Here is a 25,619-nt window from a genome sequence, read left to right as displayed (position 1 = left end):
GGTTTCTACAATACAATTATATTTAATATTCTTCCCTAATATAAAAATAGAAAAACTGATACAACTAATTAATGATACAACGAATGACAAAGGCCAACTATCCTAAAGTTTTAAGTTTTTTTATTCTATTACTTTCACTGTTTATAGTCTAAAGTTCACTGCTTCTCAAGAAAAACAAATTATTAGGATTACAAATTATAAAATAACAAGCAATACTATAGGCCTATCAATGTACCATGATGTATCAACAAAACGTAACATACAGTATTTTACTTCAAACTATTATTTTTACTGTTTATGATTGGTTTACTGATTTACTGTTTACTGATTCTCTGAAAAATACAAATTATAAGTTACCCTAAAGTGCTTTAGAATTTACTTTATTAATTATTGTTTCTACTATAATTGGCAGTAGACTGCTGCTATAAAAAAATACAAATTATTAAGAAATGCTGTAGGCCTAACTATTCTAAAGTATAAGTGTTACTTTAGTCTATTATTTCTGGTATTTACAATGTGAAGTTCACTGCTTCTTTATACACTTATGGATTTTAAAAAACACTGCATACACATAAATTTTTCCTCACAAGATAAACACTTAAGAGTAACTTGCGGTGTCTTCTTAGCAGTAGTATTTTTATCAAATATTTTAGCAAAATGTGCATAACACATTACACACCTTCCTCTTTTATTAATTTGTAAAAGTTGATGGTCAGCTGGAATTATATTTGGTGGTTCCTGTGTATTATTTTGAGGTTTTAGATTGAAAATTAGAAGAGTTGCTAACATCTCTCTCAGGAAGTTCGAACTGTTCAAAAACATCACATTCACTTTCTAAATCACTAGACTCACTTTCAGCATTGTTAATATCAAATATTGGGTCATCAGAGTCTGAGATATTGGCAAATTTACTCAAGTCACTATCACTATTATTATTTAAGAAGTCCATAATGTCTTGAGAATTCATTATCAATTATTTGCATTAATAGCAACACACAAGATACAAAACTACAATCATAACCACAAAATTTTACTAGCAATGCTAAACACATGGACTCAAAAAGTCAGCTGATTTTGTGTAGCTGACAGGGCTACCAATGTGTTAAATCTTACAACCCATAAAACTTTTAGCCCAGCCCAAACCTACACATTAACCCACACAAATCATTGCTAGCATGCAGAATATTGATACACAACCTTCTCAACTTGGACAACACATGAGACAATATGATACACACAGCCTGGGGTGAAACTGTGACTATGTATATCATTGATACACATGGTCTGGTGAAAAAAAAATGGGAAATCTATCTTGGGCTACTGTAATAACACTTCCATATATGCCTGGCGCTGAAAGTGTTAAGTTTATGTAGCTTAGAACCACCTTATGGTGGTTCCAGAGGCTAAACTGAGAAAGAAAAGGTTTTTGTGTATAAAATTTATGTTGCTGGTGCGGATTTTGTATGTACAAACAGTTATGTTGAATGTAGCATGTACTGAAAGCACAGTTGGCTGTTATTTTGGTGGTGTGAGTTAGTGTGGATTTTTGTGTTGCTGTGCCCATATGGTACCGTTTTCAAATACCACCTTACATGTTGTGCATATGAATTTAGCGGATCTGAGAAAAAAAAAACAAATTAGCTAAAATTGTAGTGAATGGAATATTTTTTCTGAAAGCCTGTACAAAAACCATTTTACAATAAACTTATCAGTTTGCATTTATTTAGTTTAAAAATTTCTACACAGCAGCCTTTTTTTTCTTGCTGGCCGCCTCTGGTATAAGTAAAGTAGTGATAGTGATTACTTTTTTGTCCTTCCTTACATAAATAATTTTAAGAAAATACAAATATGTACTATTTTACAATGGGCTGATCTAAATTTTAGGTCATACATTCAAGCTAACAATATTCCAATAAATAAATTAACAATAAATATAATCCACCTTACCAGCACGTTGATATGTTTTCTAGATCTTTCGGCTTACTTGGAAGCCATCATCAGGAGTTAAAATTAATGTATTAAAGTCAAAGTTTAAAAATCATAGTTAAAATTTAAAAACAGTCATGACTGTCCCAGCCCTACTAGTATACGCAGAGGTATACTTACTAGTAGGACCGGGACAATAAAAGAACTGGGCTAGTTGAGACGGACTAGTAGGACCGAAGCATTGATTTTAACTCCTGATGATGGCTTCCAAGTAAGCCGAAAAAGATCTAGTAAACATATCAACATGCTGGTAAGGTGGATTACATTAATTGTTAATTTATTTATTTAACATATCAGTAGTACCATGTTAGAGAAATTAATATTGTAATAATAATTTTCTGTATACTTGTGTAATAAAAACTATGGAAACAAAAATATTAGACTTATAAATTATGCGTAACAAATAATGCTGAATTTAAATTCAGCAGTAAAACATGCTGACATATTCACCATTTTCATATTTCAATTGACTTCGAAAGTAACTCCTGTCAACTGTAATCCACGTTTAGAAAACTTATGTTCCAATAAAAATTTTAATTTACAATAGTTCAGCTGTTATCATTCATAACACAACTGCAAAATACATTTAAAAATAATTTTTTCAATGTTACTAAATTTTATTTTAATGCTGTTACCTTATCTTAAATGAATAATGAAAGAGGTATGTTACCAAATCTATTTACAAACACTACTACTACTACTACTACTAATAATAATAAAAAAACACAAACAGATGGTAAAGTACGTTTTCCATTAATTACATCATTTAAAACAACAGCCTTTTCTGAGGGTACTCTCATCACCTGTTTACAGTTTAAATACACTGTTGAGTGTTCATGGTTCGACAAGAATATTGAAAACAGATGTAAAAATTTTTACAAATATAGTTTATTTACTCTTAAATAACTTGTAATGTACAAAATAGGTCAATTATATAATAAATAGCAAAATACAATAACATTTTTATAAATTTTTCAATAGCTAATACAAAATTAACAAGAGAATTATAACAGCAAGATAACAACCACAAAATCAATTCACTTTATACAAGAATTATTTACTTTTAATCTTTATGAATTAAAAGAGAATTTAGTATTATTTCCAATATACTAGTTATTATTATACTTATTTAATATTTTCAATATTAGTGATATACTCTTTGCTTGCTTGTTACTGCACACTTACTTCAAATGTTCTCACACACTCTACTAAACTCAAGTTTATCACACTCTCTACTGAACTGAAGTTCACTTGTCCAGCTGTATTTATACCACCAGGCGTGGGGCTTGACCTGTACTAACAGTAACTGATCCGCTCTTTTGATTCAAGAATAATGATTTCTATAGTCTGCAGCTTCTACAGTTTTCTATAAATTTATCCTAGAAAGAATTTTTTTCTTCTGGATTTCTACTTTTCAATTCTTGTCGACTCCCATGCTTCAGTTTCTCTCCCTTCTTCTGGAAGCTTCTCTATCCATCAGAATACAAAAATATACACCAGAATATTAAAGATGTAAACTATTATGAATAAAATTTTTTGTCAGATAATTCAGAACTGTTCCTGGTCATACTAATAAGATCAATGAAAAATGAATATTACTGCATTATTAATGACAGCTAAAGCATTTTTTAAATGTGCTGATTTTTTTATCATCACTGTTAACGCACTTGCAGTAAATCTAAATTATTTTTCAGTACGTTCTGCCATAATGGAAGTTTCTGTGCTAACTTTTCTAAATTTGAAAAACTTAATTAGAAACATTTCTTTATTATCTAAAGCTATTCATAATAGTGTACACATTTACATGTATTTTAAGAACTAACTGCTGATGATTAAGAGTCTCCCATAAGCACTACTGTAATGAGTTTTAAAAAAAAATAAATGAGACAGTATTAACAAATTTGAACAAGTTGTAAATAAGTTATTACTTAACACATTTGCTTTATTAATTTAAGTAACTACAGATAACCATCACTGTGATTCTGCCCATGTTCAAAACTGATTATTAACGTATCTTTTATTAATGAAAAAAAATTATCTGGTAATAAATGGTTTGAAGAAGAAAGTGAACCTACCTTTACAATGTTTAATTCAGGAATCCTCCACAGAAATTACTTACATTGGACAATGATGTTAATGGTGTGGAGGTAGTAGGATTGCTTCTTCTAAAAGAGGCAATGGTTGTGCTAAGCACAAACATTATTTAAATATGCAATAATAATACAAGAGAAGAGATGTTTAAATAATAGGAAGCTAAAACCAGTAAATATATTATAAGTTTAAATAGATTTTATGGAGATGTGGCTGAAGGAGTAATAATTATTTTGATATACAGAAAAAACTCAAAAAATACTTCACATTCTAAACTAAAACATTTTAAATGTGTAGGTATGGTTATAGAACAAATTTAAGATTAGTATTTTGTTGTATAAAGTTGTGTAATACTGAATTTTATAATATGAACTTTTTGTTAGTTTTGTGATCAGTTTACATATAATAATATAAAAAAGCATATAGTTATTTTATAAATTACTTTTTGTCTGTAGTGAAAGAAACTGACTGAATTATTTCACAAAATGCAAAGATTGAAAAGTTGATGTGGTACTAAATAAAACATGATGGCTGACTGAACTCAAATTTCATTCTTACACAGTACAAAGCTGCCTATCTCCACAGAACAAATGGGATACATCCCTATAGAGTTAAAACTTCCTTGCTGACCTAAATAGAAAATCACATATCATTATATAAGACCCAGCTATTCAATCCCGTGGCTTTCACCTTAAGCCCCTTTTCCGGGGCTTTACGTAGTAGGGAAAATCTGTAACCAGACGTCCCCAGCAGCCCGTACTGCTGGGTGTGTGGTGTTTGCTGCTGTAGTAGTAACCCACTAAAAACTCTCCCCCTCCCACCATGCGTTAACGGTACTACCCACAGGTATTCGTCACCACCATGTGTCTACGGGTACTTCTTGTGCTGCCCCCTTCCATGAGGGCATCTAGCGTCCCCTAGGGGCACTTAGCGACAGTGATCCTGTTGGAACCCTGCTATCCACCCTTGAAGGCTGGCTGGCCTTCCACCACAGCTTCAAGGCTAAGCACTACCTTGTGTTCAAACTTTTCCTCCTCAAATTTCGTCTAGAATACTCTTTGAAACAAATTTGAATATCTATTCCAACAATCCTTCGACCCCATCATTGTTGCCACCACCACCTGCAGAGAAATGGCCTCATCGAATGGCCTTTCTGGCTCCCATCTTGGACACTGCAGAAAGGCATGCTCAGTATCGTCTGTACCCTTGCAATACTTGCACATCATCGATACATGTCTTCTTCTGGTATGGAGGTTGACCCCAAACGATCCATGGCCTGAAAGTCACTGGATGATCCAGAAATCTATGTTCTAAAATCTAATGTCCCCTGTTGATCCAGGTCCTTATGCATGGTATTAAACGATGCGTCCACCTTCCGGTCTTCTCATCGTCCCACCTCTCTTGCCATTTATCTACCAAGTCCCTTCTACCTACTTGGGAACCTTGTCTTTGTGTCTAGCTAAATGCTTTTCTGCCAGGAGATCCACCAGTGGTATTTAAGAAAAAACTTAAAAACCTACAATCACTAGGACCGCCTCTAGGGACACCGTCCTGTTCGCCTAGACTACTTTCAGTGCCAGTCTCCGATAAATACTGTGCACCCTTTGCCTATTGTGCTTAATTTTAAGGGCACCACACCACACAGGTGCCATGTACATCATGGTGGAGGTCAACCTGGCCGCTATAACTTTCCTCTTAGAGGGTCTTGGGCCCCTGGCATTTGCCGTCATCTGGTTACCGCCAAGGTGACTCTTTCAGCCTTCTTGCATACCTCTGCCACATGTGCCGTGAACTCCCTTGTCCTGTCGAGCCAGATATCGAGATACCTGGCTCTCCCAGTGGAGGGGGGGGGGGTCATCTGAGTTCCCTCCATTCAACCATGAAGGTTGGCATCCTTCTCTGCCTCGTCATGAGCACCGCCTCTATTTTATCAGATGAGATCTTTAGGCTCTTTTTAGCCATCCATCCTGCCACTCTAAAGTTCTGTTGGCTAATTGCGTCACCTGCTCTCCTGTACATACCTTAACTATTGCCAGGTTGTCCACAAACACCATTAGCTCCACCTTCAGGTGGAATTTTTAGGCTTAACAGTCCATCAAAAGCCCATTCCAGGGCCCACTATCAACCCTTGGGGCACTCTCCTGTTCCCTTAACTGTCAGGTACTCTTGGAACATCATGACCAGGTAGTAAGTAACTCCATCAAGGGTCTCAAAATTGCATCCCAAAAAACACTATTAAATGCATTCTGTGTCGATAAAGATTATTAGTGGTATTCTTCTCCTATCTGTTACTTGCCACTGCCACATTCACAGACTCCATTACTCCATTGATCGCTCCTATGGTTAAACTTTTTTTTCTAAATCCAAACTGCCTTCCTAGTTCAATCTCCAATTGACGAGCCAGGAGGGCTTCAAAGATTTTCCCTAACATATTCATTAGCATTATATGTCTATACCCCTTTTTCTCCTTAGATACTAAGACCAATCTGGCCAATTTCCAGCTCCTGAGTATCTTCTCTCGGCAGAGAGCTCTGTAAAACACCTCTAGGAACCTCAATGGTGACACCTCAAGTACCTTCATAATTTCTGCCGACAACCTGTCTGGTCCCGGTTCCTTCCAACGTTTGAGTTGTCAGCTGTGAATCCTAATTTTTCAATTGTGAACTGAGGAGTCTCTTCAGCTATGATTTTTCTTCTTTTCCAACTCTGGTCCTGAGAAAAGAATTCTTGCACTACCTTGACCAATTGTGCAGTCGACAATCATGGTATTGCTTTTCCAAATCTGTCCATCACAATGCGATACGCATCTCTGAAGGGATCACCTTCTAATCGATTATATATTTCTTTCCATACCTCCTGTTTAGTTTTGATAATCGCCTGTTTAAGTTGTTTTCTGGCCTGCTTCCGTAGTGCTACATCACTCTCATAGGTTGCTGGGTCTCCCCTTCTCCTTTGCCTCTTAGCCTGTAGCTAGTATTTAATACAAGTCCTCCTTGGTAGATTTTAGAGCGAGGTTGGACTGTATAATCATAGGTGATGAATGAAGACAATGCCTTGTTGCTTGTTGAATAATGGTTTAATGAATTGTCGTCTTGACAGTTAATGAAATGAATTGTAACAACGAATAACTTGACATATAAAAATAAAAATATAGAAAATTAAATACAACATTAAAACTAACATTCATCAGAACAAAGAATGAAGTCCATCCAGACTAAGAGTATGACGTGCCTGCCTTGGATCAGATTCGAGTGCTGAATGCTAGTACGAGCAGAACTCTCCGGTTAGCGTTAGCACCCACTAACGCTAACCGGAGAGTGCGCAGCACCGGACGGTTTGACGTGAAATGTAACACTCCTAATTGCCTTGATTTCCGGGGACCACCAATATACTAGTCTCTATCCCTTCTTGGCACACTGATCTCCAAATGGCTCTCTGCAGATCTCTACTATTATCTCATGTATTACCTTGGGTTCTACAATACCAATTTCATAGTTTCATCCATACCCAATGACAATCTATATATCTATATACACCTATAGTCGCTGAGCATCTCCTCCTCCATGACATGCCATTGGACTTCTCTCACATCACTTCTGCCAGTATGCATCCTCTTGCATCAGATGATTCACAGCGCAATTATTGGAATGTTGCATTAAAATCCTCACATACAACTATTAGACCTCTACGTTTCCTCATGTTCGCTGATAAATCATCCAGCATATCAGTGCAAATTCCTCCAGCAGATATTGGGAGATGCACAGCAACTATAGAAATACAATCCAGCCACCTTCACCCAGGCAAATCCTTTACCTCTACCTCTACCACCAGATACATTCCTTCTAGGCACCATTGCAACAGCGCATGTAACTTCCGTGTCTGCATACCAGCCACCTCCATTAACGACACCTAGTTTTGGTTCAGAGACCATTAGTAGTTCTGTCTCATAATCTCTGGCCATGGCCCACAGAAGATCATGCCTTGATCGATTCACGTTTAGTTGTATCTTGATCGATACTTGCATAACGAACTGCCAGATCTGTGGCCTTCCACCCCACATTTTGTACATAGTGCCAGCTCTCTGCATCCAGCCTTAAAGTGGCCTTCCTTCCTACAATTGATACAATTTCTTGTCTGATCTAGACCCTCACACTTGGATGCCTTGTACCCAAGGTCCCAGCAATAATAGCACCTTTCTACATCTATTTCCTTTGTGACTGCAGGAGATAACTCCAAATCTTAAACGCCCCTTCTGTAGAAACTGCTCTGCAGTTCTGCTTGCAGTAACTAGTGAGGCCACCTGTGTACCTGAATGGGCTGGTCTGAGCTTTATCATCTGCTCCAAATCCTCCTCCTCTCCAGTAGATTCTTTCACTGGCTGGACAACCTCATCTTTACAAGCTAGGACATCAATTTCCCATATATTGATTCTCCGCATCCTCCCCTTTTTTTGAGAGCAACTTTTACTCCCCTGACTTTCTCCTGAAGCTTTCTTTATAATATAGCAGTTCCTTCTGCTTAATCCTTAGTGCAGATCAGAAGATCCTCCCCTTCCCTTGACAAACTGAGAGGATTTCCGGGTTCCCCTTTCGGACCCTACCTTTGACCTCCTTCAGTAGGTCAGCGAAGGTCTTTTTTCCCTGGTCTTCTGCTGCCTTAACCACTATTGTTTTGACCCTATCCATTGCTGGCCTGTTCACTGATTGTTCGCTCCTAGCCTCTCTCTCAACATACAGCCCTGAAGTGCGGTTTGTTCAACGGCCCTCATACTCTAGAACCTTCCTTGTGCCCCACATCTCCTTCCTTCATACTGAAAACCGCATCATGCTTAGCTTGGAGGGGTTCCAAATTCCTTTTATTATATGGGGTATGTTACTCTCCCCCACTGACGAATCAATAATTAGCACAAACACTTTCTTCTCAAAATCCAAAATGTCCTCACCCTGAAGAACCATTGCCATCTCTGCACAGAAAATCAGTTAACCTATTTTCAAGAGTCCTGCAGACGCCACGTTTCTGTCTCAGCACCACTCTATAGCCTCAGAGAACCTACTCTTTGGTTTGGCTAAGTCAAAGTCAACCACCTGGTCTTTCTCCCTCTCAGTAAAAACTGACTCTTTCAACTCTCTCATCCTCTGAAACCAGTCATTGCTCCACCTGGCAGCCACCAGGCGTCAATTTCATTATTGTGAACACGTTCTTCAAGCTGCCGTAGCAGTTTCTGATTGTCCACATCTTTTCTGGTCTGACATGCCACCTCTTTGGCCTTCATCTTCCTCTCAAATGGCTTTAAGGCTGAGACCACTTTCTCTGTATCACCAGCAAATTTTAATTCTCTTGCCGTATGACTTTTTTTGGTGTGTTCAACCAATAATGCTGATAAGCTCTTTCATGTATTTTACAAATTCATCATGCGGGTTATGTTCTTTCTTATTGTGCCCTCTCAGACTTCGCATAACCCACTTTAGAGGAGTCAAGTAGGCTTTCACCTGTTTGGACTGAAATATTTGTAGGATTCTGCTGTAAGGTAAAATGAATTGCTGAAGCTTTGATGATGACATATGGTTGTCTTTATATTTGCAGTGATATTCAGACACTGAACCATACTATTAACTTATATTCTCAATGAATATATATGTGAACTTGAAGTAGATAAATGTGCTCAGCTGTGCTGGATGATGTTCTGAATCATGTAAACATCTGGACAGCTAGCATGAGTTATCAGGAGACTTGGTAAGATAATGATGATTGGACATAATCTCAAATCTAAAACAGATTTCAATAATTTCCCAGTCATAAGATATAAATCTTTTACTATCTTATTAAAATTTTCATGAAAAAGCATATAAATAAAAATAAGAGGATTTACTACTTTAAATATAGTTTGAACAATGCGCAAACAAAAATAACAAAAATAACTATAAGAAAAATTTTGGACCATTAAATAAATAAAAATTTTGTTACAATAGTAACAAAATATGATTTACATTTTTTAAGTAATGGTTAGAGAAAAGTGTTTAACATGAGTACATACAAATAATCCTTTCATTAAGCACAAGATTATACATTAACATGATTTCAATTCCAATAAATATCTGAACAGAAAGTCTTACACGTTTACAACTTAATATAAACTTTAGGATTAAAATACAAAGAAAATTAAGATTTTCATAATTTCATTTGTGTAATTTTCAATAAATTATTATTCATATAAAAAAATACTTTTCTCACATGAGTTTTAAGACAAAATTTTTCGAAGACACCAATGCTGTGGTAAACATATTTTAATGCAGATGTCATATATATATATATATATAAATTATATAGTGATTTTTATCCCTCACTGGTATATAATTTTAATTCTAGTAAAATAAAATTACCTTAAATAATTTAATAACATATACATTTTATTTTAGTGAAAAAATGGCTCAAAGTTCATCTTCGAATATTAAAGAAATTGATTTAAACCGGATACCTCCAGTGGATTTTTCATTCAAAAAAATTGAAACTCTGATAGGTAATAGATAAGTATTACAATAATGCAGAGCATTTCTAGGTGTAATAAGTTATACACAAAAAAATTCAATGTCAATTAAGTTACATTTACATAGATCAATTAAGTTTTCAATGAGATTTTTCTATAATAATTATTTTACAGTAGTTATCTTGTTACACTGGCATTCTTTACTAACATACTATATTCTATATATAAATGTTTTATCTAGTTTTTCAATTTTGAATTGATCTTAACTTGCAGTAACTAATTTATTTTTACTTTTTTATGTTAAAAATAATTGACAAATTCTATATTATACCAACAAATTTTTGCCTTAGTTTACACTACTTACGGCTACCTAATCATATTACAGTTAATTATAAATGTTGAGCAGCCTTAATTTTGGAAAGTCTAATTTTATAAATTATTCTACAACAGGAAAATTTTGTCAATTAAAAAATGTTTGTCACAATGTAGAATGTCATTTCTATGTTTTAGAAAGAATTAGGAGGCTAAAGAGGTAAGACACTTAAGCCATTAAGTTTGTGACGTAATCAAATAGGAAATTGGAATTTAAGTTGGTTCACAGGTAGGCCTCCTACCAGACTACACCAACTAAAATACAATAGTTCTAGAGACCTACACCTTTTGAATCGCCAGTTAGCTGACTGGTTCGATGCTATACTCAGCATTCTTTTCTGTTCTGCAAATTTTTTAACCTTAACTTAATCATTATAACCTAGATCCTCAGTTACCTGTTTATCTTTTACAACAGTCTCTATATAACCAAATATATTTACCCAATATAAATCTCTTATGATTAACATGTGGGGTTATAAATGTAGTCATCTACAAATTTTTCTTTTCTTCTATTCATCTTAAGACCACTTATTTAGAACTTCACTGATTCACGAAATTTTCAACATCCTCAGTAAAATCTCAATCTTTCATCCTGAAGTGATGTCTTGTGTTGTAATCCCTATCAGGCATGACATTTTTTATGTGCTATAAAATTTTCATTCTGTACTTAAATGTAACAAGTGTGAAAAAAATTCATAACTAAGCAAATTATCAACTTTAATTACATGTATGAGCAATTATGATAGCAGCATATTTGTTTTCCAACTATTTTTAATTTTTATAATTTGAAAAAATGCAGAACATTTGTCTGATGAAGTCATGAGTACGAAAGTACTTGCACAGTATGAATGAAAAATTAAGACATCAATCTACTAAATTAGTGAGAATGATGTTATTCATTCTCATTAGTGAGAATGGCAGGGCAGGGTTCAAAAGTAAGGGCTTATCAGTAACAAACTGAGAAAGTTGAAAAATGTATAATGGTTTCAAATACTTACCTATTTACTTTTTCTACATAATCACAATTTTGTTCTAAACACTCTTGATATTGTGAAATAAGCTTCTTCAAACAGACTGTTAAAACTCTGCTGCCTGGGATTGTAGCCAATTTTTCTCCAAGATTTTCAACTCTTCACTTTCTTCAAATCATTGAGACATAAGCCAGTTTTTGAGGTGTAGGAAGAAATGGCAGTCATTGGGTGCAAGATCAGTACTTTGGGGATGATAAAAATCTTCCATCCAAATTTTTGAATGTGCATGCAGCTGTATGTAGATATGTGTCATCATGAAGAAAAATTCCTGATCTCAGCATTGTCCATTGTTCATTCTGAACAGCATAATGCAGTTTAGAAAGTGTTTCACAACAGACTTGTGATACATGTTCCAGGTTTCATGAAATATATCTAATCCTTTTGGTTCCAGAATACAGTTGATATGGTTTTCCTTCAAAACCGGGCTTGTTTGAATTTTTATGGTTTAGGTGAACGAATGAAGCCACAGCATGGATTGTTCTTTCATCTCGGCATTGATGTAAGAAATCCATGTTTCATCACCAGTGAAAATATGGGAAAAAATTTTTCTCCCTCGCAGTTAAAGCAGTTGCCAAAAGCACATGCAAATGCCATTCTCTGATCTTTATGAGCACTTGTCAACATTTTCAGCATCCATTGTGCATACATTTTATGACAGCCTAATCTCACTAATGTTTCTCAACAATGCTGTCCTTGAGACTTCTAGAGAAAGATTGATAATTGTGAAGGAATGATTTTCTCTCACTTTTACATTCACATCTTCAACACGATTATCAGTCTGGACACTAGGCCTGTCACTTCTCTGTCCGTCATGAATATTTGAATGCCTTCTTAAATTCACGACACCACTGCCTCACTTTTCCTTCACTCACTGCAGTAGGCCCGTATGTTTCACACAACTGACAGTGAATTTCAGCAGTACTTGCTTTTAGAAATCTAATCACTGATCAAACTTCACAACTGGCGAGATTTGTTATTTGTCTTTGCCTTTCATGCGCAGGTTGAATCCTGGTTAGCCATGGCATTTTTCATACAAATTTCCATCTGAGCTGATATAACCATCCCAGTTGAGCCCGTAATCTACAAAATAACATTTTAAGTGATATCTTGCAAAGGCAAACAACAATGAACCGATAGCAATGTGACGGTTACATGCTCTGCACATGCACAAACCAATCAATGTTGCCAATCACTATTTATAACTCATCAACCCTTACTTTTGAACCATGCCTCTTATTAACTTATTCTCTGCTACAAGCCATTTTAATGAAATATTGATCAATCTTAAGATGAATACCTTGCAAAATAATTTTGTGAACAATAATACTTCAACAACACAAACATTTTTCAAAAGAAAAATTCTTTCTACATTACCAATAATCTTTCTTTTAATTGATATCAATTATTTAACATGTTTCTGCAAAGGTCATTTTGTTAAAAATCATATTTTCCAAAAACTCAATTTTATTCTTAAATTTGGCTTATATCAAATAAAGAATCTAGAGCTTTCCTTATATTTGATTGGTAGTAATTACTTGTTCTAAAATTTTATTTTGTATTGCTTCCGTGATAAATAAATTACCAACATTTTTCCAGTGTGTCCACATATTAACGGTGCAAAAAGTATGTATACTCGAGATTAAAGTTTTAAAAAAATAGAACCATCCAGATGAACGGTTCAAAATCTAGTGTTTGTAACAAATTATATCACCTTTTACATTACTTTATGCAGTATTTGATGATATTAAATTTACATTCTTTTAAGATATGTTACGGTGTTAATTACATTTACGCTTTCTATCTTATACCTTCACTTTGCTTGTTACTAAAACAACTGCTTTGCTGCAACAACTGCCCATTAAATTAAAATTTTTCACAAGCTACCATATTCTATTATCTTGTCATCTACAAAATTTTATCTCAATATCTTACAGCATTTTTTAATTGTTAATCAATTAGTCAAAACGATATTATCTTTGGATCTATATAACATACAAGATAACATTCATTACCTTCACCATCATTTTAGACTGAATGAAAGAGGGAGAAATCATTCTGTCAGTTTTTCCTTTTTGAATTGTCAGTCAGTCCTACTTTGCCATATGGTATAATCACAGTACAAATCCTACTAGCTAATGAAAGCTGGACCGACCTAAAATAAATATAGGCTTTTGATTCACAAGCTACTAACATTATTTTATTAAATAACATTTAGATAACTCAGTAATGTTCAATTTAAATAATTGTGAACAATTATTTAGATTAAGAGTTGAAATTTAGCTACAATTTAACACTTGTTTCATAAAAACTTTATTTACAAAATTAATTAATGAAAAATGTGAATTAGAAGTGAGCCTAGGATTCATAATGATTGTAGCAGAGGATAAACTTTGCAGATAGACCAGTATTAAAAATACTATTTTTTGTAAACTATGGAAGCTATTGAGCTTTTAATAGCTAAGAAGTTACAGTAGGATGTGGAATTGCTGTTTCACATTGAAGCATGTCCTACTAAACTAAATTAAAAATACATAAAATAAATAATAATTTTCAACTTAACCATATGAAAGAATAAGGTTAATAAACTGCAGTATATTTAGATATCTAATGAATGGATATCTTAACCAACGTAAAGGTTACAAACAATAAATAAAAATTAGAATATTATATTAAAATATTACTTATAATATATTATATTTAACAGATAATCAAGAATGTAGGATACATAAGAGATACGTTGAAGCTTGGAGGTTGGCACTAAAAAAAATGGAAGTGCAGCAAATCAGTGAAATGAGTGATGACAGTATAGTTAATGTCACATTCCTTCAAGTTACTGTATAATGAGGTATTAGAGATCATCCATTTTCCATTTAAGAAGATGATCTCATCTGTTTTTTAAACATCTTTTTATCAATGCACATAACTACTTAATGGTTTACTCTGATTAAAAGTCAATACCAGGCTTTTACAGATACTTCAAAAAGTAATTTTTTGACTTCCTTGAAGATTTTCCTAACTTTTTCAACATTTAAATTACTGATTTACAGAACTTTAGCATTTGGAGATGTAAAAACTTTACAACAAAACAATGCTGCAAACATGGCTTTATATTCATTTGGATGAATTTCATTCTTAAATTCACGGGTACTGCAAAAGTTTGCATATTTGAAAAAGTAAAAACCTCTCAGTCTGATACTTAAAATTAGCAACTGGATTTTTCCACTATGTTCTTTCTGATAAGCCTCTAAATTTTGTCTCCTCTTAATGAAATTTCTATTTACTACCTTGATATTTAACAATGTTTTCATTGAACTTGCTCTCTCTGGTAAGTATGGAATGAGATAATTATGCCTTAAAATAGGTTTTTGCACATGTTAAGTTGCCTGTAATATTTGTTTTAAAACCATCTTATGGTTTCTAAAAGTCACCTAGGATAGACATTCAATAAGCGTGTGGGCATAAAAATTTTTATTTAGACTTTATTACAAAATATTTGTCTCGGTCATAAAGAAACAAAAGAAATTAATAGTTATTTAATGTCCAAAAGTATTTTTCTCATTAATTTTAAGTCTTAGAATTGTAGTATAAACTAATATAGCTTCTGTAAAGCAGAGGTCACTCTCTGTAAAAAAAAATCTCAAACTCATATAAATATAAAATAATAAATTGTTCACAGACTAAAAAAAAGCATATGCTTTGATACAAAATGAAGTCTATATTCCAGTATTAAAAGATGATAGGGAATCTTGGAGAGCTGCATCAAACCAGTCAAATGACTGAAGACAAAAAAAAAGTGATAAAAATGATAGTTGACAGAGAATGTAGATTTAATGTGTTCAAAAAAAGCATATGCTATGGGTTTGTCCATCTGTGGGTACTAAATTTTTATCTAATCAGTGAAGCATTAGAATTTTATTTAATAAAAGTGGCACATACTATTAATCTTAACTGATAATTAATACATAGAGAATTAATTTTTTTTTTTTTTATAAAGCAGATGTAAGTATAAGTTTAAGAATTCATATCTATCACTGCATATTAACAAGTAATATGCTCTTTATTGATTGAGTTATGTTTGGCAAAGTCCTTTTTCACATGACACCAGTCTCTATAGGTAAATTATCTTCAATAAATGTTGACATGCATAACCATAATGCCATCATTTAAAATGATGTTATGCTTTAAAATCTGATGAATTCTAAACTCTTGTCAAATCTTAAACTTTCAAAATCCTAATTTTTCCTTCTCATAAGGAAGTATTGCTTATTGGTTAGACTATACAAGCAACATTTACTGTTAATTAAAATTTAAAAATAACAGTAGACAATGTTTAAAAAAATCACATGAAAAGTATTCTGTGAATCAGGTATGTCAAGCTATGATAAGCCACGTGGTGGTAGAGTAAAAAGTGTTCCAAGCAGAGGTCCAAAAAATCATTTTGTAACAGCAGGAATATGGCTAAACAACAACAATTTGCACACAACAGAAGGTCTCAGCGAAATGGTAGAGAATACACTTGAATATCCACATAGACTTGCCTGGCTTGATCTGTCTTTCAATAAAATTGACACAATTACTGCGGTAAGCACATGTAAGATAATTTTTTCAATAGAATTAATTATTGACTAGAAGTATCACAATTTCAATCTTAATTGAATTTTAATAAAAAAACTTCTAATTACATCAATTACAGAGAACACATTCACCAAATGTCAAACTTTTAACAACATAAGGATTTAAACTCCCATTCTGGAATTTCTTCCCATTTTACTTTAACTATTTATTAAAAGAAAAAACTGAAGAAATATTACTGGAAATATGTAATTTCTAAAATCAGCTAGATATAGATACTTGCTGTACTTCAATCATTAAGCTTCTTAAAGTATTTATATTCATATTTATTTTTTATGTTATTAACCGGCACTTCAGAGAACTAGCAAGTTATCACACGAGTCCAAAAAAAAAAAAATACTAACAATTATAAGGATAAATAACTAACAATAAATAAGGATTTAATTATCAATAATGCATAGACTGATAAATAAGTTTATTAACTGAATGCACCTGGTAAATTAAATTGATAAGAGTTAATATTTGCCATATAAAAATAAAAATTATAATAAATTACAATTGTTAGTTTAAATATAGTTATTAATAAAAATTAATTATTAAAACTTGGAACTTGTTAATTATTGACTGTCTCAAGTGATGACAATCTATATGATTATACTGACTCAAATGTTTGCTTATGATTTTTCAAGAACTATTTAATTAAAATGAAAATTTCTTAAATAATATCCCGCCATAATCCCATAACATAACCATGAAGGAAAGCAAGCATACCATAAATATCTAAACTCCCATGGACTCCTAAATTAACAAAAAATTAGATATGAGAAAACCTTAGTTTTCAAATAGTGTACCACTATTAGAAAAAAAAGATGATCAAAAGATTTAGTTACATTTTATGTTCCAAAGGCTCTTAGCTTCTCCAATAAATATTGCAAACTTTTCTGTTTTAAAATATGTTGTTTGTTCAGAAAACAAACATAATGATGTCCAAGAAGTTGAGACTCTTTTATTCTCTAGGGGCTCGCAGACCACTAGGTCTGGTGAGGCTCATTAAAAAATCATAAATTCAATCATTAAAAAAATTAGAATATTCCAGTATTCACTGTTTGTTTTCACAAATATTCAGTTTTTAATGCAATCTGCAAACATGAAAAATTAAAAAGATACTATGTAGAAGTATCTGAGTTTCCGAGCCTCCTTACTCTTAAGACCTTTGCCCTTTTAAGCCCCCTTAGCTCTCTCAGTTAAAAAAATAGGAATATTCTAATATCTAAATCACTGAAAAAATTTTAAATTATATATATATATATATATATATAAATAAATTGTCCATGTATTTATATATACGTTAACAAGTACTCCGAAAATTCAGCTTATCCAACAAGTAAAAAAAATCAATTAAATTTAAATACATTATTAAATTATACATAGGAATACACTTAGGCATAATAATAGTCTAATAACTTGTTATTTATATGAATAATACTGGTTAAGATGCTTCAAGGTGCAAATATGAACTATAAATTCGATTAAACTCTTGTTACCAATAGAATCAGTTTAGTCATTCCACAAAAATGTAATCTTGCAAGATACTTAGCGACAAGAGACAATACAATATCTTACAAGAGATCAGATAACATGCCTATCTCACAACACTTAATAGTGTTATACTTACCAAAAATGTTGGATAGTTATGTTACAATCCACTCGATTAATGTTTTGTTTGAATTGCTAATGAAGAATTTTTTTCTATTTAATAATTTCCTTCTAATAAAGAAACGTATTATCTGCAAAGAGGGCACAAGAATGGCCTGATACTGAAAAGAAAAAAATCATTATATAAATATATTTAATATTATATGAAATATAAACCATCAAAACCCCAGAATTAGATAAGATGAACTTACCCTATTAATTTCCAATAACCAGTTTTCGTAGTATCTCATACATTCAGTTATATTAAATTCTGTATTTAAGCCAGTTAGAATCAAAGTGGTCTAAGTTAAGAAATTGTGAAATTTTACTTAAGTACATTTTTTTATCCCTACCTAATGTTTTGTTTAGTATGATAGTGAAGTTATTCAGTAGTACCCTCATTGGCTGCTAGAGGTAACACATCTTTCTCTTACACACAAAACTCTTACAGTGTTGTGAATGAGAATAGTGTAAATCAAGAGATGTTTTGTTTATATCTATTACAGTGTATATTAGTGTTTAAATACTAACTTGTGAGAGCTATATTGAGACTTTTCATGTTGTTTAAATTATTTTTTATATGTATAACATGATTTTTGTCTTTTTAATATGCTTAAAACATTACTATTTTCAGTTTATGTGGTTTGAATCTATTTTTTTTCAATTTTGAGGTTATGACAGTTACTGATGGCCTTATGTATTTGTAAACAAAGAAAATTCAAAGTGTTTCAGTAGTTTTTAAAGGAAAACGTAATTTGGGAAACAAATTGTTTAAAATGAGTAAGCCTAAGCATACAATTTATAATAGATTAGATTTCTTGACTGAATCAGACTCTCAAAAGTCAACTGATGATTTGGGGAGAGATGCTGACATATTTGATAAATTGTTGGCCACATGGATTTAACTCAAATTTGACTATTAGGAGAAATGGATTATTATTTGATTTATCTAAATCAGATCCCGATTCTTTTGAAAATATATTAATTGGGACAAAAAAAAAACTAGGAAAAGACTGAGGAAACCTTAAGTCAACAAGAAAAATGTTAGTAAGAAACTGAGGAACTCTGGAGAAAGATATGTCAATGTAAAGGATGATATAATTAAAAATAAATCATTCTCCAATATTTATTGTAAATGTAAAATGAAGGTCATGAAAAAATTACATCAGACGACAGTTTATGTTTCAGTCGTTTTGGAAGTTAGGCGATTTTAAACTTCAAAATACTTAAATTTCTGGCTTGATCCAAAGAAACAAAATAAAACAAATAAGGCCAAGTAAGGAGAGTGGGCTCTTAAAGGGTAGATCAAAAAAATAATTTTTTTAAATTAAGCCAAGGTTCATCTGTTGTAGTTTGTAAACAGTATTTTCTTCAAAACCTGCAAGGGTAAACTACTTGGGGAAGACTTTAAAGGAGGTCATGGCTCTCATTCAAGGAAAATTTCTGAAGAAGACATTGAGCATCTGCAAACACATACAGTCCTTCCCCTCTACCAAAGTCATTACACTAGACATCAGAATGAAAATTGAAGGTACCTTTGTGAATTTTTAAAACATTAGAAAAATTCACACCAGAGCACAAAAAAACCAATTAAGAAGCAATTTTATCATTATATTTTTAAAACAAAATTTAACTTGCATTTTTATACCCCAATAAAGGACATGTGAAATAAAAAATAAAAACCAGCAATCCTGATTTAAATCCAAGAGAAATTGGAACATTAAATACTGATTACGAAGTTGATTTACAAAAAGCAGAGATGGCAAGGGAATGTTGCAGAATTTATGAAATAGAATCAGGATACTTACGTCTGTACGTTGACTTACAAAAATCCCTGCCTTTTCCTGTATTATCATACTGATAACACACATTACCAGAGGAATCTTTATTGTTACAATTCAGGAGTGCATGGTTTTGAGCAGTACCTTCTATGTCTGGAATGAAACTATCTCTCTTGAGGTTTTCAAGAAGTTTCCTCTTGTATTATCAAGCAACTACAACTACATGCTCACAATAAAAAAAGTTCTAATAAATGGTTACACCAGTACTGAGCAGTAGAGAAATATGAAAACGGTGATAACATGAATAAAGATTTTTACAAAACAAATATTAAAGTAATCGACCAAAATATTTTTGTGTCTAAGCACTTGATTTTGCCCAATGACTCAATTCTGGCTTGGTTGAGTTGGCAGCAGAAGGTCAAAAATTTATTTACCGAACCATTGGCACAAAATCATGTCTACATCTCAACAAAATAGAAACTCATAGTTTGTGAAATTAAGAGTTCTTTTCTACAAGCAATTTGGAAAAAAACCATATCCAAGAGAAAGAAAATCCAGTAGAGTGGTTTTCAGATGCAGTGGATTAGATTCCAAGAATTTAAACCATACAAAATTCAATACAAAGAAACCATACAAATTATGGTTAAATCTGAGACTTCGGATATAACTCCAACAGGCAGAAAATGGAAGGACCCAGTAAATGCGGAACATTCTAAAGCAAAGATTATACAAAGCAAAGATTACAAGAAAAAGACCTGTTGGAAACCAAAAAAACAAGTTATGCTTGTTTTTTTGCAATTCATCCCTCCAATCCATCAATGGTTCTTCCAAAACTTATGTACAACAGCTGCTGTTGAAGAAGAGGATACGACCCCCCCCCACCCCCCACCTACCAGCATGGACCCACAAAATGATGATAAACACGAAGTTGATTGATAAAGGACAATAATAATCTACAACAATTTAATTTGTAATACCTAAATAATTCTTTTGATATTTTGTAGCCAATCCTTATTTTTTATTTAATTTAACTTTATTTTTAATGGCAATCAGTTAAGTACCTGCAATATAAAGGAAAAAGGTGTTAATGTAAAAAATAAAAATGCTATCTTTGATTGGTATTAGGGTCTCTTTTTGACAGATTTACATAAATATATATACAATATTCTCAGGAAGTATAAAGATTTTTGTATAAAATTTCTTTTAGAGTAATATTGTACATCAGACAAGGATTTTTAAAATAACTAATAAACCTTTAAGTAACTCAAAACCACAACTTTACACCACTTTGATTCTAAACAGCACTAAAACATATTCTTTTAATGATTTGTCTTTTTTTTAATGAAATTATGTTTTCTACTTTGAAATTTGGGTGATATTATAAGTGAACTGTAAATTTACTGTACATTATCATTAAAAGAATACATTTTAATGTAATAAATATAAATTTAATACAAACAGAAAATGCACGCTACCGTGAAAACCAGTTATTGGAAATTAATATGGAAATTGAGTTCTGGTGGTCTTTATTTTATGTAATATTAAATTTTATTTAACACAATGGTTAAAATATTAATTATTTGAATATTCAATATATATCAAATAAACCTAACTTTACTATGTAAAAAATAAAGCTATGAATGAATAATCTAAAAGAAGAGGTTGCAGCTACTACCTTGAAATTTTAAAATGTTAAATTTATATTTGTTGACTTTAGAATTGTGATGTTAATTGTAAATATTAATTTACATCATTCATATAATTTGTTGTAAACCTTTAATATGTTCTTAAGATATCAGTTTCTATAAGAAAAACAAAAACTACTGACATAAGAAATTATTTCCAAAAGTATGTATAGAAACCATTCCACGTTCATGTGACACAGATTTATATTGATTTGATGAGATATTGATAAAATATTTTGAGAGACCATTGAATGAAATATTTTATACACTCGCAGTAGAAGACAGTTTAATTTTAAAATATTAAAAGTACTTAAATTTCAGTGGCTTAAGTTCAATGTATTCTAATAATCTGTTTTTCTTAAAAATGTATACCATTCCTCAAATATTAAAATGACAAAATTTCCTAGATTCTGTAATAAAATCTCACCAATCTAGTTTATATTTTTATAAGATTCTATTGCAAACTTCTCTTCCCTTTCATGTGAGCTTAATATTAAATAACACTAACAAACTCATCTACAGCAATACTAAGCACAGTTTCACAAAAAATGTAGGCCTGATGTTTTGCCTCTAGCAAAATAAGTAATTTTCATTTAAAATTAAGTTTCTTTAGGAATACATGTATATAAATACTTACCATAAATAAATATATGTTTTACACATGTTTTTTATGAATTTATAAATTTAATTACAATCATTTTTTTTTACAGGATATTGCTAAGTTTATAAATTTAAAAATATTATATCTTCATGGAAATAACATTCAAGACTTGCAAATGGTTTTGAAGATAAAGCCACTAGCTTCACTTAGAACACTTACAATGCACGGAAATCCTATAGATTCTATACCATCTTATCGAAGTTATTTAGTTAAAATTCTTGATCAAATCATTAATTTAGACTTTGTAACAATTGCACCCAGTGAACGACTTGCGCCACCACCACCAGGACTGTCAGATGTTTTTTCTAATCATTTTAATAAATTTTCTACTCGACAAATGCATTAACTTATAAATGTAAAATACTTTTAAATTGACATTAGTAATAAAATATATTTTATAAATATGTGTTCATCTTTAATTCAACAGAACAGTTAAGGAAATATTGTTTTATTACTGGTATTATTAAATTTTTAACTTAAATGGCATTATTGTTACCTAATTCAAGCATACAAAATTGTTTACAATTTAATATGCAAAATCAAAAAGGCTTTGCATTTGTTAACAATTTGTTTTGAAAAAAATTCTTGAGATTCTAGAATCATTGTTGTGTCAATTGCTTAAATTTTATGTATGTGATATTTTCAAATTAAAAAAGACTTATTCAAAATTAAAAAATATAAATATGTATGTATGCATGCAAGTGTGTTCTACTCTTTGAAAGTTGATTTTTCACTCTGTACAGTGTCTACATTACAAACAAAATTTAGTAGCATTGTCCTAGATAATTAACAATATCTTACCTGTCAAAAAGAAATGTTAAAAGGAATATTAAAATTAGGCTTTTCCTGACTTTTAGCCCCCTTTGAAGATTAATTAAAGCTCCTCTCTTATAAGCCTACTGATTAACAGCCTGTCATAAATTTAGCTAAAAATAAAAATGACCAGAAACTTAAAAGTAAAAATATTTTTGTCCATTGGTTATAGGACAACACATATAAATGCATTAAAATGTGGTTATAAAACAACCATACAATACAATGGAGTGGGAAAAGATTATATAAGGATCAAAAATAAAATCATTAAATATAATAATTTCTTTTTAAAATTAACATAATTATATACAGCTCATACCACTTGCAGTCGATCTCCAATAAAATAAGTTGTTACTAGTTTTAACTCATGATCATATATATTTTACAATGAACTCTACAAAGTAGGTATTTTTGTAATGTTCATATATATTTTTAAAAAAATTACGTTTTGGCAGAAAGCTTTTTCTCTAATATAAATAAAGGATGAAGCTAGATAGAACTTATTTTAATTTCACGTAAAGTGTACAAAAAGAAACAATGAATAACCATATTTAGTTCAATAAATCAAGGAAATAAATAAATCCAAGAAGATTAATTTCATAAATTCCTTACAAATCAAGGAATTACAAATTGCTAGTTGGGTTTGGATTCAACCATGAGGTACAAACTCAGTTAAGTAGGATGCATTACATCTGACTGAAAATCAAGCAACTAATGCATAATTTAAAAAGACAAATCTCATTTAAAAATATCAACTGAAAATAGGAATGGAAAATCACAAATAAATGAACCATTTTTAGAATTAACAATTTCATTTAAGTCACCGATCATTTTGATTTATAATGTTTATAGCTTACCTACTATAACTGAAGATACATAATTAGTAAAATGATGATTGCTTATATTAGTGTAGAGGACTGAAGAATTCTTGATTATATGATGCCCACAGGAGTTATGTCACTAAATAGAAAAATAAATCAAATTGTAAAAATTAAAACTGGCAATACAAGAGTTAACATAAATAAGTGAATACCAATGGAAATAGTCTTAACTGTAATAATTTAAAACATACTGAATAAAAGGTTTGCGCCCAGGAAACAGTAAGTTGAACGTAAACTTACTTAATTTAATTTAAACACATTCTTATTTAATCCTGAATCAAGCACTTACTTAAAGTGCTACAATTTTAACACTCAATATAATACTGGAAGAGAGTTGAAGCACATAATATTACAGAAGGAAAAAATCTGAATAGAATATGCAAAGTTAAGTAACGTATATGCAAAGTAAAGATTTTTTTTTTGTCTTCAGTCATTTGACTGGTTTGATGCAGCTCTCCAAGATTCCCTATCTAGTGCTAGTCGTTTCATTTCAGTATACCCTCTACATCCTACATCCCTAACAATTTGTTTTACGTATTCCAAACGTGGCCTGCCTACACAATTTTTCCCTTCTACCTGTCCTTCCAATATTAAAGCGACTATTCCCGGATGCCTTAGTATGTGGCCTATAAGTCTGTCTCTTCTTTTAACTATATTTTTCCAAATGCTTCTTTCTTCATCTATTTGCCGCAATACCTCTTCATTTGTCACTTTATCCACCCATCTGATTTTTAACATTCTCCTATAGCACCGCATTTCAAAAGCTTCTAATCTTTTCTTCTCAGATACTCCGATCGTCCAAGTTTCACTTCCATATAAAGCGACAGTCCAAACATACACTTTCAAAAATCTTTTCCTGACATTTAAATTAATTTTTGATGCAAAAAAATTACATTTCTTACTGAAGGCTCGTTTAGCTTGTGCTATTCGGCATTTTATATCGCTCCTGCTTCGTCCATCTTTAGTAATTCTACTTCCCAAATAACAAAATTCTTCTACCTCCATAATCTTTTCTCCTCCTATTTTCACATTCAGTGGTCCATCTTTGTTATTTCTACTACATTTCATTACTTTTGTTTTGTTCTTGTTTATTTTCATGCGATAGTTCTTGCATAGGACTTCATCTATGCCGTTCATTGTTTCTTCTAAATCCTTTTTACTCTCGGTTAGAATTACTATATCATCAGCAAATCGTAGCATCTTTATCTTTTCACCTTGTACTGTTACTCCGAATCTAAATTGTTCTTTAACATCATTAACTGCTTAAGTAAAGATAAGTTGTAAGAAATCAAGCTTGACTTAATTTTAATTATCAATGTGCTGATTTTTAACTCAACTTGTTCTAAGTAAAATAAATAACCTCTCTGGGTGGTCATTCTTAAAAAAGAAAAAAAATTCATTCATTTTAGTTTTTAAGAAAAAATAAAATATCACTAGTAAATAATGGATGATACTTGCAATGTGTAATTATATTATTTAATGGCATAGGCTGTAGATCCAACAAGACCTACATAAATTTACAAAAGAAATTATACAGTTCATGGAACCACATAGAGAATGGTTTTAT

At 31.6% G+C, this 25,619-nt stretch overlaps 2 protein-coding genes across 12 annotated transcripts in view; one reads left to right on the top strand and one right to left on the bottom strand.

Annotated features, from left to right (window-relative positions):
* The window catches only part of LOC142320432 (cyclin-L1), a 106,936-nt gene that overhangs the window by 6,000 nt on the left and 75,317 nt on the right, over positions 1–25,619 (bottom strand). For 7 of the 11 annotated variants that reach the window (XM_075358992.1, XM_075358646.1, XM_075358388.1 and 4 more), the window contains 3 exons: positions 24,029–24,131; positions 18,212–18,353; positions 2,860–3,455 (listed from right to left, as the gene is read on the bottom strand). The gene's annotated coding sequence lies outside the window, so the exon portion shown is untranslated. Of the gene's footprint in view, positions 1–2,859; positions 3,456–11,373; positions 11,553–13,976; positions 14,117–18,211; positions 18,354–24,028; positions 24,132–25,619 lie in introns of those variants that run through there. The other 4 variants (XM_075358475.1, XM_075358731.1, XM_075358564.1 and 1 more) reach the window with 4 other exon arrangements.
* LOC142318559 (leucine-rich repeat-containing protein 51-like) lies at positions 10,501–22,704 on the top strand. The gene is made up of 4 exons (XM_075355115.1): positions 10,501–10,594; positions 14,012–14,021; positions 16,341–16,545; positions 22,408–22,704. The coding sequence occupies exons 1-4, from the start codon at positions 10,501–10,503 to the stop codon at positions 22,702–22,704; spliced, it is 606 nt and encodes a 201-aa protein (XP_075211230.1).

The sequence above is a fragment of the Lycorma delicatula genome, chromosome 1 (assembly GCF_047948215.1).
Source record: "Lycorma delicatula isolate Av1 chromosome 1, ASM4794821v1, whole genome shotgun sequence".
Taxonomy (NCBI): domain Eukaryota; kingdom Metazoa; phylum Arthropoda; class Insecta; order Hemiptera; family Fulgoridae; genus Lycorma; species Lycorma delicatula.
The sequence above is the reverse complement of the archived record's forward strand: the minus strand, read 5'-3'. Positions and strand labels throughout refer to the sequence as shown.